Source organism: Gorilla gorilla, chromosome 13 (genome assembly GCF_029281585.2).
Source record: "Gorilla gorilla gorilla isolate KB3781 chromosome 13, NHGRI_mGorGor1-v2.1_pri, whole genome shotgun sequence".
In the NCBI taxonomy this organism is placed as follows: domain Eukaryota; kingdom Metazoa; phylum Chordata; class Mammalia; order Primates; family Hominidae; genus Gorilla; species Gorilla gorilla.
The window spans coordinates 123,840,167-123,856,947 of NC_073237.2; the positions used below are offsets into that span (position 1 = coordinate 123,840,167).

General features: G+C 47.6%; 1 protein-coding gene across 4 annotated transcripts in view; it reads left to right on the forward strand.

Moving 5' to 3' along the window:
• Positions 1-16,781, forward strand: part of LRSAM1 (leucine rich repeat and sterile alpha motif containing 1) — a 55,551-nt gene that overhangs the window by 11,720 nt on the left and 27,050 nt on the right. For 3 of the 4 annotated variants that reach the window (XM_019033255.3, XM_055351199.2, XM_063697036.1), the window contains 2 exons: positions 4,477-4,567; positions 14,092-14,222. In XM_019033255.3, coding sequence (XP_018888800.1) covers positions 4,477-4,567; positions 14,092-14,222 — 222 coding nt within the window. Of the gene's footprint in view, positions 1-4,476; positions 4,568-14,091; positions 14,223-16,781 lie in introns of those variants that run through there. The other variant, XM_055351200.2, reaches the window with a different exon arrangement.

Sequence of the window (16,781 nt, forward strand, 5' to 3'; positions counted from 1 at the left end):
GCAGACCTGGATAACAGGGGCAGCCCAGGTGCAGGAGGCAGGTGGTGGGAAGCACAGATTGTCTCAGGGAGGGGTGAGGAAGTGATGTGGTTGGAAGCTGCTGAGCTTGTGTGATATGGGGCCCAGAAAGCTGGGAGGGAGAGAAGGAGGTAGGGAGCCATTGGGATGGGGGTTCAGAATTATCCAGGCCAGGGGAGTTCTATAGGCTAGAAGTCCAAGATCAAGGTGTTGGCAGGGTTGGTGACTTCTGAGGCCTCTCTCCTTGGCTTGTAGGTGCTGTCTTCCCTCCCTGTGTCTTCACCTCATCTTCCCTGTGTACATGTCCGTGTCCAAATTTCCTCCTCTTAGAAGCACACCAGTCATATTGGACTAGGGCCCAGCCTAATGACCCCTTTTTAACTTAATTACCTCCTTAAAGACGCTATCTCCACATACAGCCACATTCTGAGGGATGGGGGGATTAGGATTTCCGCATAGGAACTTGGGAAGGGGACATAGTTCAGCCCATGACAGACACTGACAGGGGCAGCTGCTCACGGAAAGCAGCTCTCACAGTCATGCTAATGAGGTGGCTCACCTTTATCTGGGGCTTTCTAAGACTGGGCATAACCTGGAATCGCTCCGTGTATCGTCACAGAACTCTTGTGAGGCAGATACTATTGTGCTACTTTGTAGATGAAGAAACTGAGGCACAAGCAGTTTAAGAAACTTGCCCAAGGGCCACACAGTCACTGACAGCAGAGATCGTTGTAAACTAGGCCGTCTGAAGCTGACGCCTGTGCTCCCCACCTCTGTATGACTCGGCTCTGGAACAGGGACTTCTCCATTCATGGTGGCACGCAGTCTGGCCAGCATTCCGGAGTGGCCTGGAGTTGACCCCACTCTCAGCCAGCCCAGCCTGCTGAGCAGAAGTGTCTGTGTCAGAGTGGGTGGGTGATCACAGAGATAGCAGAGGAAGGACTGACCTCAGCAGCTGGGGCCCTCCTGCCTGAGAAAGGGCCGGCTGGGGAGATGGGCCAACATGGCTTGTCCTCTCTGCTGCCTACTGGAACTTTCTGCAATGATGGAAATGTTCAGTGACCGTGCTGTCCAGAGCAGCAGCCGCTGGCCATGTGTATCTAACGAGCACCTGGTGACCGTGCTGTCCAGAGCGGCAGCTGCTGGCCGTGTGTATCTAACGAGCACCTGGAGACCGTGCTGTCCAGAGCGGCAGCCGCTGGCCACATGTATCTATCGAGCACCTGGAATGTGGCTTGTGTGTACAGCCAGGAACTAAAAGTTTGATTTCATTGAATTTTAATTAATTTATATTTAAATAGCCATGGGTCCTTAGTGGCTATCATTTTAGACAACACAGCTCAGAGCACGTTCCCAATCCTGAAGCCATCTCGACATCTAGTACGAGTTCTGGACACTTCAACTTTTTTTTCTTTGAGACAGGGTCTCATGCTGTCACCCAGGCTGGAGTGCAGTGGCTCAATCATAGCTCACTGCAGCCTCAAACTCCTGGGCTCAAGAGATCCTCCTCCTCAGCCTCCCAAGAAACTGGGACCACAGGTGTACCCCATCACACTTGGCTAATTTTTGTATTTTTTGTAGAGATGAGGTCCCACTCTGTTGCCCAGCCTGGTCTCAAAGTCTTGGGCTCAAGCAGTCCTCCCGCCTTGACTCCCAAGTAGGTGGGATTACAGGTGTGAGCCACCACACCCAACCTGGACACTTCATTTTATTTTGATTCCTTTAAAAAAAATCTTTTGGGTTTCTTGGTGGCACCTCGGACAAACCTTTTAGGATGAGATAACCATTCTGAGTTCAGGCCGTACTGTGGGCAAGATCTTCTTCAGGTGTCACGCACGCCACCCACCAAACAGCCCACCAGGTTGGTAACACTGCCTGTTTGGCTATGAGGAGACCACAGCCCCAGGACACTAAGGGGCCTGATTAAGCAAACACGCGGCCAGCATGCAATGAGCCGGGATCTGAAGCCACGGCGGTGTCTTTGGCACAGCAATGTCCAGTCACTGCTCCTGCTGCCCACGATGAGAATGCTCTATGATCTGTGCAGCCAACATGGCCACCCCAGCCACTTGTAGCTGCTGGGCCCTTGAAATGTGGTGACTGCAACCAACCATGGACTCAAACTTTAAATCAGATTTATTTTCAGTTACTTAAAATGTAACCATAAATGGCCACACATGGCTTGTAGCCAGCATCCTGGTATAGCCCACAGTCCGTGCCCTTAAGCCACCACGCTTTACTGATGGTGACTAAGAGCACCCATGTGGGTTCATTTGCTTCCAGGTATGGGGTTTTCTGCTGTTGGGCCCTCAGCATCTGGGCGGTCAGTTCCTCTTCCCTGGGGCAGTCTCCCACTCCCTGTGCAAAGCACGTTCACTCAACACCCACCGTGTGAGAGCTGGGCTGGCCAGAGCTGGGGGACCTGAGCTACCCTTCCCACCCAGCCACTTGTGTTACAGCAAAATCAGAGCTTCCCAGGCCTTCTCCTTTTCCAGGACTCCCCTGATACCCAGGCATAGAGGATATCAGTGCCTGCCAGCACTCTGGGATGAGAGGGCCTGTGGGAAGTCAGAGGTTGGCAGGGGGAGGGCTGGGTCCAACACAACTCACACCGTGGATGGGGCAGTTCTGTGGCTGTGAGCTGAGGCCCCTGCTTCCTGGGCTTCATAAACACGGAGGCATCTGCATGTGTGCGCCAATAAACATTTGTCATTACATAATTTAAAAGTCATACTGTATATTGTAAAACAAAAAAAAAATGCAAATATTAAGAAACATTTCTGCCAGGCACAGTGGCTCAAGCTTGTAATCCTAGCGCTTTGGGAAGATGAGGTGGGTGGATCACTTGAGGTCAGGAGTTCAAGACCAGCCTGGCCAACATGGTGAAACCCCATCTCTACTAAAAATACAAAAATTAGCTGAGTGTGGTGGCGCATGCCTATAGTTCCAGCTACTCGGGAGGCTGAGGCAGGAGAATTGCTTGAACCGGGGAGGCAAAGGTTGCAATGAGCTGAGATCACACCACTGCACTCCAGCCTGCCACAGAGCAAGACTCTGTCTCAAAAAAAAATAATAATAATAGCATTTCATGTAGATAGTAACCCAAAATCTCCTTTTAGAGGAAACCACTTTGAGTTTGATAGATATCCCTCCAATTTTTTTCTATAAAATATTAATGTGAAAGTGTATGAATGTATTATCTAACAAAGGAGGAATCATATATATATATATATATATATATATTTTTTTTAATAGAGATGGGGTCTCGCTATGTTGCCCAGGCTGGTCTCGAACTCCTGGGCTGAAGTGATCCTCCCACCTTGGCCTCCCAAAGTGCTGGGATTACACCCATGAGCCACCACACCCAGCCAGTGTAATCATATTCTATATGCTGTCCTATAACTTCCTTTTTTTCACTCACTTATGTATTTATCCAAAGTGAACTGAGAGGCTGGGTGCATGACTCACGCCTGTAATTCCAGCAGTTTGGGAGGCGGGCGAATTGCTTGGGCCCAAGACTTTGAGACTAGCCTGGGCAACATAGTAGGACCTTATCTCTACAAAAAATACAAAAATTAGGCATGGTGGCATGTGCCTATAGTCCCAGCTACTCAGGAGGCTGAAGTGGGAGGATTGCTTAAACCTGGGGAGGTCGAGACTGCAGTGTTCGTGCCACTGCACTCCAGTCTGGGCAATGGGAGTGAGACCCTGTCTCAGAAAAATGTAAAAAAGTGCTTGCTGCTGTTGTAACCAAGTGAGTTATAGAGAAACACCACACTTTGAGACAAATTGAGGAGTCCTTTATTAGCCAGCAACCAAGAGGCAGCTAATGCTCAAAATTCTCTTGGCCCTGAGGAAGGGGCTAGTTTTGTTTTTATACTGTGGTCTAAATAGGGGAGGGGGGAGTTTAGCTGAAGCAATTTTTACAGAAGCAGAACTGGCAAAAAGTTAAAAAATTAATTGGTTACAAAAGCAGTTACAAAAAATAAACAGTTCCAGGTGCAGGGGCTTAAACTATCACAAAGGGATAAATGCAGGGGCTTTATGTGCCATCCACTGCGCGTGTCCCCAGGAGCTGCTGGTGCAGCTCGCCTCAATATCTTATCAGTAAGTGCATTCCTGGATGTGCTTTGAGTCAGTTTACACTAGTTATGCCCTTAAGGGAGGGAGGAAAGGGGGCTGCAGGTGAAGAAACTAAAATGGAGTCTGTCCGGCTCTCTCTCTGCTAGGAGAGAGTCACTCAGGTTAAAACAAGGTAGGGCAGCACACTGCCTGCCTACAGTCATCCCAGGCGCTGGGAACGCAGCTGTAAGTAACAAGACAGCTCAGCCACCTCTGCTGTCAGGCCATTCCCTGCTGGGTAGAGGTGACAGAGAACACACAAATTGATAAGGAAATCGCGTGGTCTCCGGTTGCGTTGGTAGTGAACAGTAAAGCGGGTTACCCTTGTGTCTGCAGATGCTGAGCCTTGACGCCTCGGCCATGGTCTACCCGCCGCGGGAGGTGTGTGGTGCCGGCACCGCGGCCATCTTGCAGTTCCTCTGCAAAGGTAAAGCCAGGCCGCTGCCTCCTCCCCTCATTGAGGAACTATGACCCCCATGGCCACCCTGTGCCAGCCCAGGCTGGGGAACAGCAGAGACAGAAATGGCCACAGTGCCTACCTGCTTGGAGTTCGAGGTCTGGCAAGGGAAACAGGCAAAACAAATGATTACACAGGGAAATAGTTACAGACTGTGGTTATGGGAGTACAGTGGCGCAGCTGATTTAGGTTGGGGCCACAGGGAAGGCCTGTCTTTGAGAGTGTGGCTCCACTGACACGGAGTCATGGTTAAGATCTAGAAAAAGCAGAAAGCTGTTCCGCCAGTAGGTGCATATGGAAGGGCCTTGATGGGAAGTTTGACAGAGAGAGGGCCAGTGTAGCTGGAGGGAGGAAGCAGAGAGAAGAGAGATGGGGGAAGCCAAAGACAGTGCCCGGGCCCAGTGTCCAGTGGGAGAGCATGTGATCAGTCATTAGGCTGCAGGGAGGAGAAGGGATTGGAGGAGGAAAGAAAGAGTGCAGGACAGGGGACCAGTTAGCAGGCTGTCGGGGTCATCCAGGAGAGACACACAGCAGAAGGAGCTAAAACCCGGAGCCAGCACTGGCTGGAAGCGGGGGGAGAGCAGGATGCCCTGTCAGGCTGGAAGTTCTTAGCTAGTGGTTCTGGTCACCTGTGGGACTTTCAGAATGCAACCAAGACACACATGCCTATGACTTATCATGGCCATTGCAAAACAGTGGGGAAGGATGGTCTTTTCAATAGCTGATTCTGGATCAACTGGTTGTCCCTGTGGAAAAAATGAACTTTAACCTCTTCCTTAAACAGGAAGCAGGCAGTACTCATGATAAAAGATTGGTACCTTAGATTTAATTAAGGCCAGACATGGTGGCTTGCGCCTGTAATCCCAGCACTATGGGAGGCTGAGGCAGGAGGATCTCGAGCCCAGGAGTTTGAGACCAGCCTAGGCAACGTGGTGAAACCCTGTCAATACAAAAAAAAAAAAAAAAAAATACAAAAATCAGCCAGGTGTGGTGGCGTGTGCCTGTGTTCCCAGCTACTTGGGAGGCTGAAGTGGAAGGATCATTTGAGCCTGAGCTGTGGTCATGCCACTGCACTCCAGCATGGAGCAAGACTCCAACAAAGCAATACCCTATCTCAAAAAAAAGGTTTAATTAAAATCAAAATTTCTCTTCCTCAAAAGATACCATTTAGGGAAAGAAAAGGAAAGCCATAAAGTTAGAGATGATATTTGCAATACATATATATCCAACAGAGGACTCGGATCTGGACTATAAACAGAAATCCTACAGATCCATGAGGAAAAGACATTAGCAAAAGACTTGACTAAGAATTTTTACAAAAGAGAATATCCACACGGTGGCTCACACCTGTAATCCCAGCACTTTGGGAGGCTGAGGTGGGCAGATAACCTGAGGTCAGGAGTTTGAGACCAGCCTGGTCAACATGGTAAACCTCCATCTCTACTAAAAATACAAAAACTAACTGGGCATGGTGGCAGGCACCTGTAATCCCAGCTACTCAGGAGGCTGAGGCAGGAGAATCACTTGAACCCGGGAGGCAGAGGTTGCAGTGAGCTGAGATTGTGCCACTGCGCTCCAGTCTGGGTGACAGAGCAAGACTCCATCTCAAAAAGAAAAAAAAAAAAAAGAGACGATATACAGATAACAAACAGTATCTGAAAAAAGTGCACAACATCATCTTAGTCAAGGGGAAAATGCAAATTAAAACTGCAAAGAGATACTTTGACAAACCCACTAAAATGGCCAAAACTTTTCAATGGAAAAAAAAAAAAACAAAAAACTTCCTGCTGACGAGTCAACCAGAAATAAAAAACAAAAAATAGGCCGGGCGCGGTGGCTCACGCCTATAATCCCAGCACTTTGGGAGGCGGAGGTGGGCGGATCATGACGTCAGAAGATCGAGACCATCCTGACTAACACAGTGAAACCCTGTCTCTACTAAAAATACAAAAAGAATTAGCAAGGCATGGTGGCGGGTGCCTGTAGTCCCAGCTACTAGGGAGGCTGAAGCAGGAGAATGGCGTGAACCTGGGAGGAGGAGCTTGCAGTGAGCCGAGATGGCGCCACTGCACTCCAGCCTGGGAGACAGAGCAAGACTCCATCTCAGAAAAATAAAATAAAATGGCCAAAATTGAACTGGCGATACCAAGAATTAGCAAAGATGTGGAGCAACGGGAACTTCCATATACTGCAGGTGGGAATGTAAAGTGAAAATTACCTTAAAAATTATTCTCAATATCTACTCAAGCTGAACATTCAAATATCCTATGGCCCATGAGTTCCATTCCTAGGTACATGCCTGTATTAGTCTGTTCTCACACTGCTATGAAGAAATTCACAATTTCTATGAAGAAATTCTTTATAAAGAAAAGAAGTTTAATTGACTCACAGTTTCATATGGCCGGGAGGCCTCAGGAAACTTACAGTCATGGCGGAAGGCACCTCTTCACAGGGCAGCAGGAGAGAGAATTAGTGCCAAGTGAAGAGGAAAGCCCCTTATAAAACCATCAGATCTCGTGAGAACTCACCCACCACCATAAGAATAGCATGGGGGAACTGCTCCCATGATCTAATCACCTCCCACGAGGTCCCGCCCCCAACACGTGGGGATTACAATTCAGAGATTGAGGTGGGGACACAGAGCCAGACCATATCAATGCCCAATGGAAATGCATATGAATAAATGCCAAAAGCCATGTGCAAAAATGTTCATAGCAGCACTATTTATGCCGGTCCAAACTGGAAACAGCTTTAATGTCCATTAGGAGTAGAATGGATAACTAAACTGTTTTATACTCATGTGTGGATACCACACGGCAAGTGGAAAGAATGAGCCACTGCTCCTTTCAACAACCTGGATGAGTCTCACAAACAATGTGGAGTGTGAGGAGCCAGACACAAAGGAATATGTGCTCGTATCAGTCACCACAGAGCTTTGAACCAGCACTGGTTCCTGGTCATGAGAGTGTGTTCACCTTTAAACATTCATCAAGCTCTGCATGAAGATTCTGTGCTCTCGGCCCAAAGGCAGTGAGTTATCTCAATTGATTGCTCACAGTCAGTTACAGATTTAAGTCCTTGCTCCACTCTTTCCCCTCTTCTCACCACTGCACTTGACTAATCTTAAAAAAAGAGAGAGAAAGATTTTGTGCTCTTTTCTGTATGTATATTCTACTTTAAAAGAAAGTGGAGGGGGTGGCTACAATCATAGCCACCAGGCCACACATATGCAAATTAGAGTCTTCGAGCAACAGGGGATTCCAATGTACACCCTGGCCAATGGCTGAGCTAGCTAGACCAAAGCCTTTATTTTCTTTAAAAAGATTTTGGGGCCGAACAAGGTGGCTCACGCCTGTAATCCCAACATTTTGGGAGGCCAAGGCGGGTGGATCGCTTGAGCCCAGAGTTCAACATGGGCAACATGGCAAAACTTCATCTCTACAAAAAATGCAAAAATTAGCCCAGCTTGGTGGCACACCTGTAGTGCCGGCTGCTCGGGAGGCTTAGGTGCGAGGATTGCTTGAGCCTAAGAAGTGGAGGTTGCAGTGAGCCAAGATTGTGCCACTGCACTCCAGCCTGGGTGACAGAGAGAGACCTTGTGTTAAAAAAAAAAAAAAAAGATTTTGGGCTGGGCGCCGTGGCTCACGCCTGTAATCCCAGCACTTTAGGAGGTCGAGGTGGGTGGATCACCTGAGGTCGGGAGTTCGAGACCTATTCTTTTTATTTCACTATTTCCACCCTTAATATATGGCAGGAGTAATAATTGAGCAATCCTGTCTCCTGGACTGGCACTCCAAGGAATTGAAGAGCTAATAACCAATTGAATTTCGCCTTTATAGTCTGAATCAACCACACCAGTATGAATTTGAACTCCTTTTAGATTTAGACTCGATCTTCCCAAGATTAGTCCTACAGTCCCCTCAGGCAGGGGGCCATATACCCCTGTGGGGGTTTTTTGTGGGGGCTCCCCTGGAAGCAGAGAGACTGCTTGTATAGTACATAAATCTACTGCTGCACTGCCGCTTGTGGCGGGGGACAATTGTTGTATTGTGGTAACTGGCTTATTCCTTGAAACACTTGGGACAGTGGGGGTTGTTGTCCCTGAAAACCCTGAGGAACAAATGGCTGAATTAGGAATGCCCCAGTTTGTTGTGGGGCCTGAGGCTGGCCCCTTTGCTCGTTTCCCGACAATGGTTGCCCATTTCTATCAAATTTAGAATGACATTGACTAGCCCAATGTTTTCCTTTTTTACATCTTGGACATAAGTCAGGTGGCTCTCTACCTGTTGTGGTAGTAGCTTTAGTAGTTATATTCTGTTATTTGAGACTGGGCAATTCTTTTTTAAATGACCAATTTGACCACAATTATAACATTTTCCTCCAAAAGTTCTAACTTGTCCTCCTAAAACAACTCCTGTTACTGCTTGAGCCATAAGCATAGCTTTATGCATAGCTCCTCCGATTCCATCACAGGCTTTTACATATTCTGAGATTACATCTGATCCTGCAGGAACCTTTCCTTTTAATGGCTTAATGGCTGATTGACACTCAGGATTGGCGTTTTCATATGCCATCAACTCCACTATGACCTTACGGGCTTTTTCATCGGCAATTGACTTTTGATCAACATCTTGGAGCCTTGCCACAAAATCAGGGTAGGGCTCTTTTGAACCTTGTCTTACTGTATTACATGAGAGGCAGGTGCTTCCTGGGTCTTGGATTTTTTCCCAGGCTCTAAGGCAGATAGCTCTAACTTGCTCAATGGCCTCATTTTGCATTAATGCTTGTTGACTAATAGTACTCCAATTTTGACCTGTTCCTAATAGTTGATCTGCATCTATGTTAACTGGAGGATTGGCAGCCCTATTTCTTCGGACCTGTTCTTGTGCCCCATCAATCCACCAAGTCTTAAATTGTAAAAATTGAGAGGGTGAGAGAGACGATTTTGCCAGAATCTCCCAATCATAAGGAATGTGTCTATGTCCATGGGCAATGGAATCTAATGTCCTCATATAAGGGGAGTTGGGTCCATACTGTTTTACTCCCTCTTTCATATCTTTTAGCATTTTTATCGAAAAAGACTTGTATCTGGCCTCAACTGTGAGAGGCTCTCCCTCTTGGGCTCCTTCTCCAGGTGGCATCGGTTCTAACGTTACTGGGAATTGCCACGCCTCAGTATCTCCTTCCTTTCTTGATTTATCAATAATTTCATGTAATTCACTACCCTGTCTACTAGGTGGTGCCGTAGGATTAAGTCTCCTAGTGGGCGGCTGAGGGTATGGCGCCCTGCCCTGTGGTGCTGGGGGCATTCCTGGATATCCATACTGACTTTCTGGGGGTGGCCGATACTGAAGTTCAGCCGGCGGCCAGTATTGATAGGCTACTGGCGGTTGGGTCTTATTTTCTTTAACCTGCGTTTGAGGTTGTAATGTTACAGGCACCTGACCTGCTGGAAGAGGACTTGGCCCTCGTGGTTTAGACTCTGATGGCCCCACTAATTCTGGACCTTTTCCTTCTAATTTTAACGTTTCAGGATATATCACCTCCTGTAATTGATTATAGTCAACATTTTGCGTTGACTGAGCCATTACCGGCTCTGCTACATATTCACAATGTAAACTTTCCGTTTCTTTCTGGGATTTTTTCCTTGTCTTTTCATTACAATCTATTAAACAGCTTCCAGGGGCGTCAGAAACTGAAACGCTATCTTCTTCTGTTTGAAATGGTTCTAAAGCTGCTTTAATAATGGCCCAATCATTCCATACTGTAAGTGGAATGATATTACCCTGTCTACCTGCTTGTTTTAGTTCCTTGCCAATTCTTTTCCAATCTTTTAGATCTAAAGTTCCTTGTTCTGGAAACCATGGGCAAAATTGTTCTATTATTTGAAATAGCTTGATTAGATTTTTTGTAGATACTTTAACTCCCCCTCTTTTTAAAAGAATTTTAATAAAGCTGAGATAAGAGGCATATTTACTTTTAATTTTACTTTTAGTTTGCCCCATTATCACCCTAGCTTCTTCCGAGCGCACAAGCTTACCGTACGGCTGACTGTAGATGTACTCGGGATCTCTCGTCGACTTGTCCTCAATGACCACGCTCGAGCGTACCTTCACCCTAGAGAAAAGCCTCCACGTTGGGCACCAGATGTAGGGGTGGGTTGCCCCTCCACACCTGTGGGTCTTTCTCGTAAGGTGGAACGAGAGACTTAGGAAAGAAAAAGACACAGAGACAAAGTATAGAGAAAGAAATAAGGGGACCCGGGGAACCAGCGTTCAGCATATGGAGGATCCCGCCAGCCTCTGAGTTCCCTTAGTATTTATTGATCATTCGTGGGTGTTTCTCGAAGAGGGGGTTGTGTCAGTGTCACAAGACAATAGTGGGGAGAGGGTCAGCAGACAAACAAGTGAACAAAGGTCTCTGCATCATAGACAATGTAAAGGATTAAGTGCTGTGCTTTTAGATATGCATACACATAAACATCTCAATGCTTTACAAAGCAGTATTGCTGCCCGCAGGTCCCACCTCCAGCCCTAAGGCGGTTTTTCCCTATCTCAGTAGATGGAGCATACAATCGGGTTTTATACGGAGACATTCCATGGCCCAGGGACGGGCAGGAGACAGATGCCTTCCTCTTGTCTCAACTGCAAGAGGCATGCCTTCCTCTTATACTAATCCTCCTCAGCACAGACCCTTTACGGGTGTCAGGCTGGGGGACGGTCAGGTCTTTCCCTTCCCACGAGGCCATATTTCAGACTATCACATGGGGAGAAACCTCGGACAATACCTGGCTTTCCTAGGCAGAGGTCCCTGCGGCCTTCCGCAGTTTTTGTGTCCCTGGGTACTTGAGATTAGGGAGTGGTGATGACTCTTAAGGAGCATGCTGCCTTCAAGCATCTGTTTAACAAAGCACATCTTGCACCGCCCTTAATCCATTTAACTCTGAGTTGACACAGCACATGTTTCAGAGAGCACGGGGTTGGGGGTAAGGTTATAGATTAACAGAATCTCAAGGCAGAAGAATTTTTCTTAGTACAGAACAAAATGGAGTCTCCTATGTCTACTTCTTTCTACACAGACACAGTAACAATCTGATCTCTCTTGCTTTTCCCCACAGATTGTGCCACTGCACTCCAGCCTGGGTGACAGAGAGAGAACTTGTGTTAAAAAAAAAAAAAAAAAAAAAAAGATTTTGGGCTGGGCACCGTGGCTCACGCCTGTAATCCCAGCACTTTAGGAGGTCGAGGTGGGTGGATCACCTGAGGTCGGGAGTTCGAGACCAGCCTGACCAACATGGAGAAACGCCATCTTTACTAAAAATACAAAGACTAGCCAGGCGTGGTGATGCACACCTGTAATCCCAGCTACTCAGGAGGCTGAAGCAGGAGAATCGCTTGAACCCAGGAGGCGGAGGCTGCAGTGAGCTGAGATCTCGCCACTGCACTCCAGCCTGGGCGACAGAGCAAGACTCCATTTCAAAAAAAAAGAAAAAAGAACAATTAGCCACCACGCCTGGCTAATTTTTGTATTTTTAGTAAAGACAGGGTTTCGCCATGTTGACCAGGCTGGTCTCATACTCTTGACTTAAGGTGATCCACCCACCTCGGCCTCCCGAAGTGCTGGCATTACAAGTGTGAGCCACCACGCCCTGCAAGAAATAATTTTTTTTTTTTGAGACAGAGTCTCACTGTCGCCCAGGCTGGAGTGCGGTGGCGCGATCTTGGCTCACTACAACCTCTGCCTCCTGGGTTCAAGCGATTCTTCTGCCTCAGCCTCCTGAGTAGCTGGGATTACAGGCGCCCACCACCACGCCTGGCTAATTTTTGTATTTTTAGTAGAGACGGGGTTTCACCATGTTGGTCAGGCTGGTCTCGAACTCCTGACCTCGTGATCCACCCGCCTCAGCCTCCCAAAGTGCTGAGATGACAGGCGTGAGACACCACGCCTGGCCAAGAAATAATTTTTCAATTTACCTAAACTATGTAGAAGTATATATATATATATATGTAAAATTTGTTTTTTGACCTTTTTAAAAACATTAAAGAGGCTGGGCGTGGTGACTCACACCTATAATCCCATAACTTTGGGAGACCAAGGCTGGCGGATCCCCTGAGGTCAGGAGTTCGAGACCACCCTTACCAACATGCGGAAACCCTGTCTCTACTAAAAATACAAAATTAGCTGGGTGTAGTGGCGCGTGCCTATAATCCCAGCTACTCGGGAGGCTAAGGCAGGAGAATGGCTTGAACCCAGGAGGCGGAAGTTGCAGTGAGCAGAGATCATGCCACTGCACTCCAGCCTGGGAGACAGAGCAAGACTCCATCTCAAAAAATAAATAAATAAATAAAAATAAAAATAAACATTAAAGAAACCATAAAAGGTATCATATGATGTGATTCTATGCCTTGCTTTTTTTTTCTCTCAAGAAAAGTCTTGGGTATTTTCCTGTCTCATAGTATGGTTTGAATGTCCCGTTAAACTGGTCACAGGATTTCATGTGGTGGCACCTGTAGCTTCGTAGCCATCCCTGTGGTGAACTTGGAAGGCATTTCCACTTTCCTGCTGTTCTGAACATTTGAACTGACACCTCTCTGTCACCGTGTGCACTTTCCCCTAGGGTGGGTGAGAGGGCACGAGCGCCCTAGGGTGCCTGGGAAGAGGTCCCATCAGTCTCCATCCCATGAGGAGTGGCTGGGAGGACCTCTCTCCCCCTTCACAACCTGCGTAACACGAAGTATTTTATTAAAGAGTCTGCTAATCGGATGGATAACAAGAGAGCCCATTATTATTCTAATGTCACTTCCTTGATTCTGTGAATATTTTTCATACGTCTCCTGCCCATTTTTAGTATTTCTTGTGACGTGACTGTATCCTTCCCATGAGGGGAAAAAAGATAACTTTGAGTACATCAAAACTTACAACTTGTTTACCCCGGAAGGACACCATCATCAAAGTTAAAAGACCAGTTACCACCTGGAAGAAGATAGTTACAACATATTATAGACCTAAGGTTATTAACTACAATATATAAAGAGCACCTACAAATCAACAGGAAAAAGACAAACAGCCAAATAGGAAGTGAGTCTAAGGTATGAACCCTTTGAAATTTTACAGGCAAAACTACACATGGCCAGAGAAGGAAAGCATCTTGCCCAAGGTCTCACATTCAGGGAATTATTGGTAGAGCTGGATCTAGGACGCAGGTTTCACTTCTTATCTCAGGCTTTTTCATCACTTCATTCTCACTTGGACGGTAAAGAGGTGTAAGGTGTAGCCAGTACCCATTGACTCACTCCACTGACGTTTACTGAGCACCTGCCACATTCCAGGCCCAGGGCTAGGACCGGTGAAAAACACGGAGCGCCCAGGCTAGGGAAGAGGAGAGCAGTGGCTGAGTCAGGGTGGGGCCGGCTGCCCTGGCAGTGGGAGCGGGTGTCTCTGGGTACCTCAGCTGTCTCCTCCCTCCTGGTCAGCTTGTCTCCCCTCTCTTACAGAGTCAGGGCTGGAATACTACCCCCCTTCTCAGTACTTGCTGCCAGTTCTGGAGCAAGATGGAACCGAGAACTCTCGGGACAGCCCTGATGGGCCCACGGACAGATTCTCAAGGGAGGAGTTAGAGTGGCAGGTAAGACAAGCCAGCCTGCTGCACGCATACATGTGTGTGTGTGCGTGTGCGTGTGCGTGTGCGTGTGTGTGTGTGTTGGGGGAGCTGGGAATGGAAGGGGGCGGTGGTTCAGAGCTGCAGCTCCCAGATTCCTCCATAGAACTAGAACTGGCCTCCTGACGAGTTGAACTGCTTTTGAATTTCAAGGCCTGCTGTGGTAGCCTCACCCCACCAGCTTGCCAAGCACAAGCTGTGCCCTGCTGCTGTCTGTTCCCTGAACTAACCATGATCCTTCCCTCTTCAGGGCCTTTGAACAAGCAGCTCCCTCTGTCTGGAATCTCCCCACTCACTTGTCTTATCCTTCAGTTCTTTTTTTTTTTTTTTTTTTCCTTTTTTTGAGACAGGGTCTTGCTCCGTCACCCAGGCTGGAGTGCAGTGGTGTGATCATAGCTCACTGCAGCCTTAACCTCCCGGGCTTAAGTGATCCTCCCACCTCAGACTCCCAAAGTGCTGGGATTATAGGCATGAGCCACCATGCTCAGCCTCCTTCAGTTCTCAGTTTAAACATTACATCCTCTGAGAAGCTCCAGTCGAGGTCAGGTCTCCTGTTGTGTGTTCTCAGAGTGCCCTGCACAGTTCCTTGGTAGCACTTATCACAGCGCTAAATTGATGAGGAACTCTGTGGGAAATGATCTGTCTCATGTCTGTCTCCCCTGCTGGATGAAGCTTTGTGAGAATAGGGATTGTGTCTGTAATGTTCATTGCTATCTCTCAGCACATACTTCTGGACCAAATGCTACTCACTGTCTGGGACACGCACCCACCGTGCTCTGGGTCTAGTGAAGGAGTCAGACAGGCACATGTGTGAGCACCAGTGACAGGCTGGCCCTGTCAGGTCCTGGCGACAAGCTAGCACAGGACAACACAGAGGAGGAAGCTTAAAGGGTTTGCCACATTAGCCTGGGTGCCCCCTCTGCCCCCATCCCCAAGGCTCATGACCCAGGGTCCTCTGCTGGCTGGTAGATGGGGGAGGCCATCACTGGGCAGGAGTACCAGCTGCCGGGCATTTGGCTTCATATCTTCCACTGACTCTTAATCTCTGGTTCCTAGATGCCACCCTTTCCCGTTTTCCACTGCTGCTGGGAATGCATTTGGGATTTTATTATTATTATTATTATTATTATTATTATTATTATTATTATTTTACAGCTCAACAAGAATTAGAGAGGGAGGAGAAGGCTGTATGTGAAAATTGTGCCAGTTCACATTCTCAGAAAATATTTGTAACACAGTCACTGGCTAAAGGATTCGTAGATTGAGCATAGAAAGAACTCTTTCCAATCAGTAAGAAGAAAACCATCCCAATAGAAAAAATATTGGGAGGCCGAGGCAGGTGGATCACTTGAGGCCAGGAGTTTGAGACCAGCTTGGCCAACGTAGTAAAACCCTGTCTCTACTGAAAATGCAAAACTTAGCCAGGCACGGAGGCGTGCACCTGTAATCCCAGCTACTTGGGAGGCTGAGGCACAAGAATCACTTGAATCCAGGAGGCAGAGGTTGCAGTGAGCTGAGATTGCACCACTGCACTCCAGCCTGTCCAGGTGACAGAATGAGACTCCGTCTCAAACAAACAAACAAACAAACAAACATTTAAAAATGCCAACTTTGCTGGTAATCAGAGGAGAGGCATGTTAAGTTAAAACAACATTGAAATACCATTTCCTTCCTCAAGATTGGCACACATTTTGACATGACAATTTCTGTTGGCCAGAGTATGGGAAAACAGGTGTCCTCATAAACTGCTCTTGGGAGTGAAAATTGGTATCACAACTTTGGAGGATAATTTGACAGTAGGTGTCAAAAAAGATTTTATTATTTATTTATTTTTTTTTGAGATGGAGTCTCACTCTGTTGCCCAGGCTGGAGTGCAGTGGTGCAATCTTGGCTCACTGCAGCCTCCATCTCCCGGGTTCAAGCAATTCTCCTGCCTCAGCCTCCCGAGTAGCTGGGATTACAGGGATGCGCCACCATGCCCAGCTAATTTTGTATTTTTAGTAGAGACGGGGTTTCACCATGTTGGCCAGGCTGGTCACGAACTCCTGACCTCAAGTGATCTGCCCACCTCGGCCTCCCAAAGTGCTGGGATTACAGGTGTGAGCCACCACACCCGCCAGATGTCAAAAATTTTCATGGGCACAGCCCGTGATCCAGAAGTTCCGCTTCTCAATGTATACCCAAGATAAATGCTTGCATGAGGAGACATTTGCAGGAGTGTTTATTGCAGCCTTATTTGTAGTATTGGATGCCCCCCAAATGTTTGTCAGTGAGAAGGCACTGCCCCTGGGCCATGTGCACACCATGAGATGGAGCATTTGAGCCTCGGCTCGCTGGGACGCATGGATTAGTGAAAAGGGCAGATTGCAGAACAGGATGGGCTAGTCTATTTCCATTCTTATGTTTAAAAAGAAAACTCAATCAACACCAGCCTGGGCAATGTGGCGAGACCCTGTCTCTACAAAAAATACAAAAAAATTAGCCAGGCATGGTGGCACATGCCTGTGGTCCCAGCTACTAGGGAGG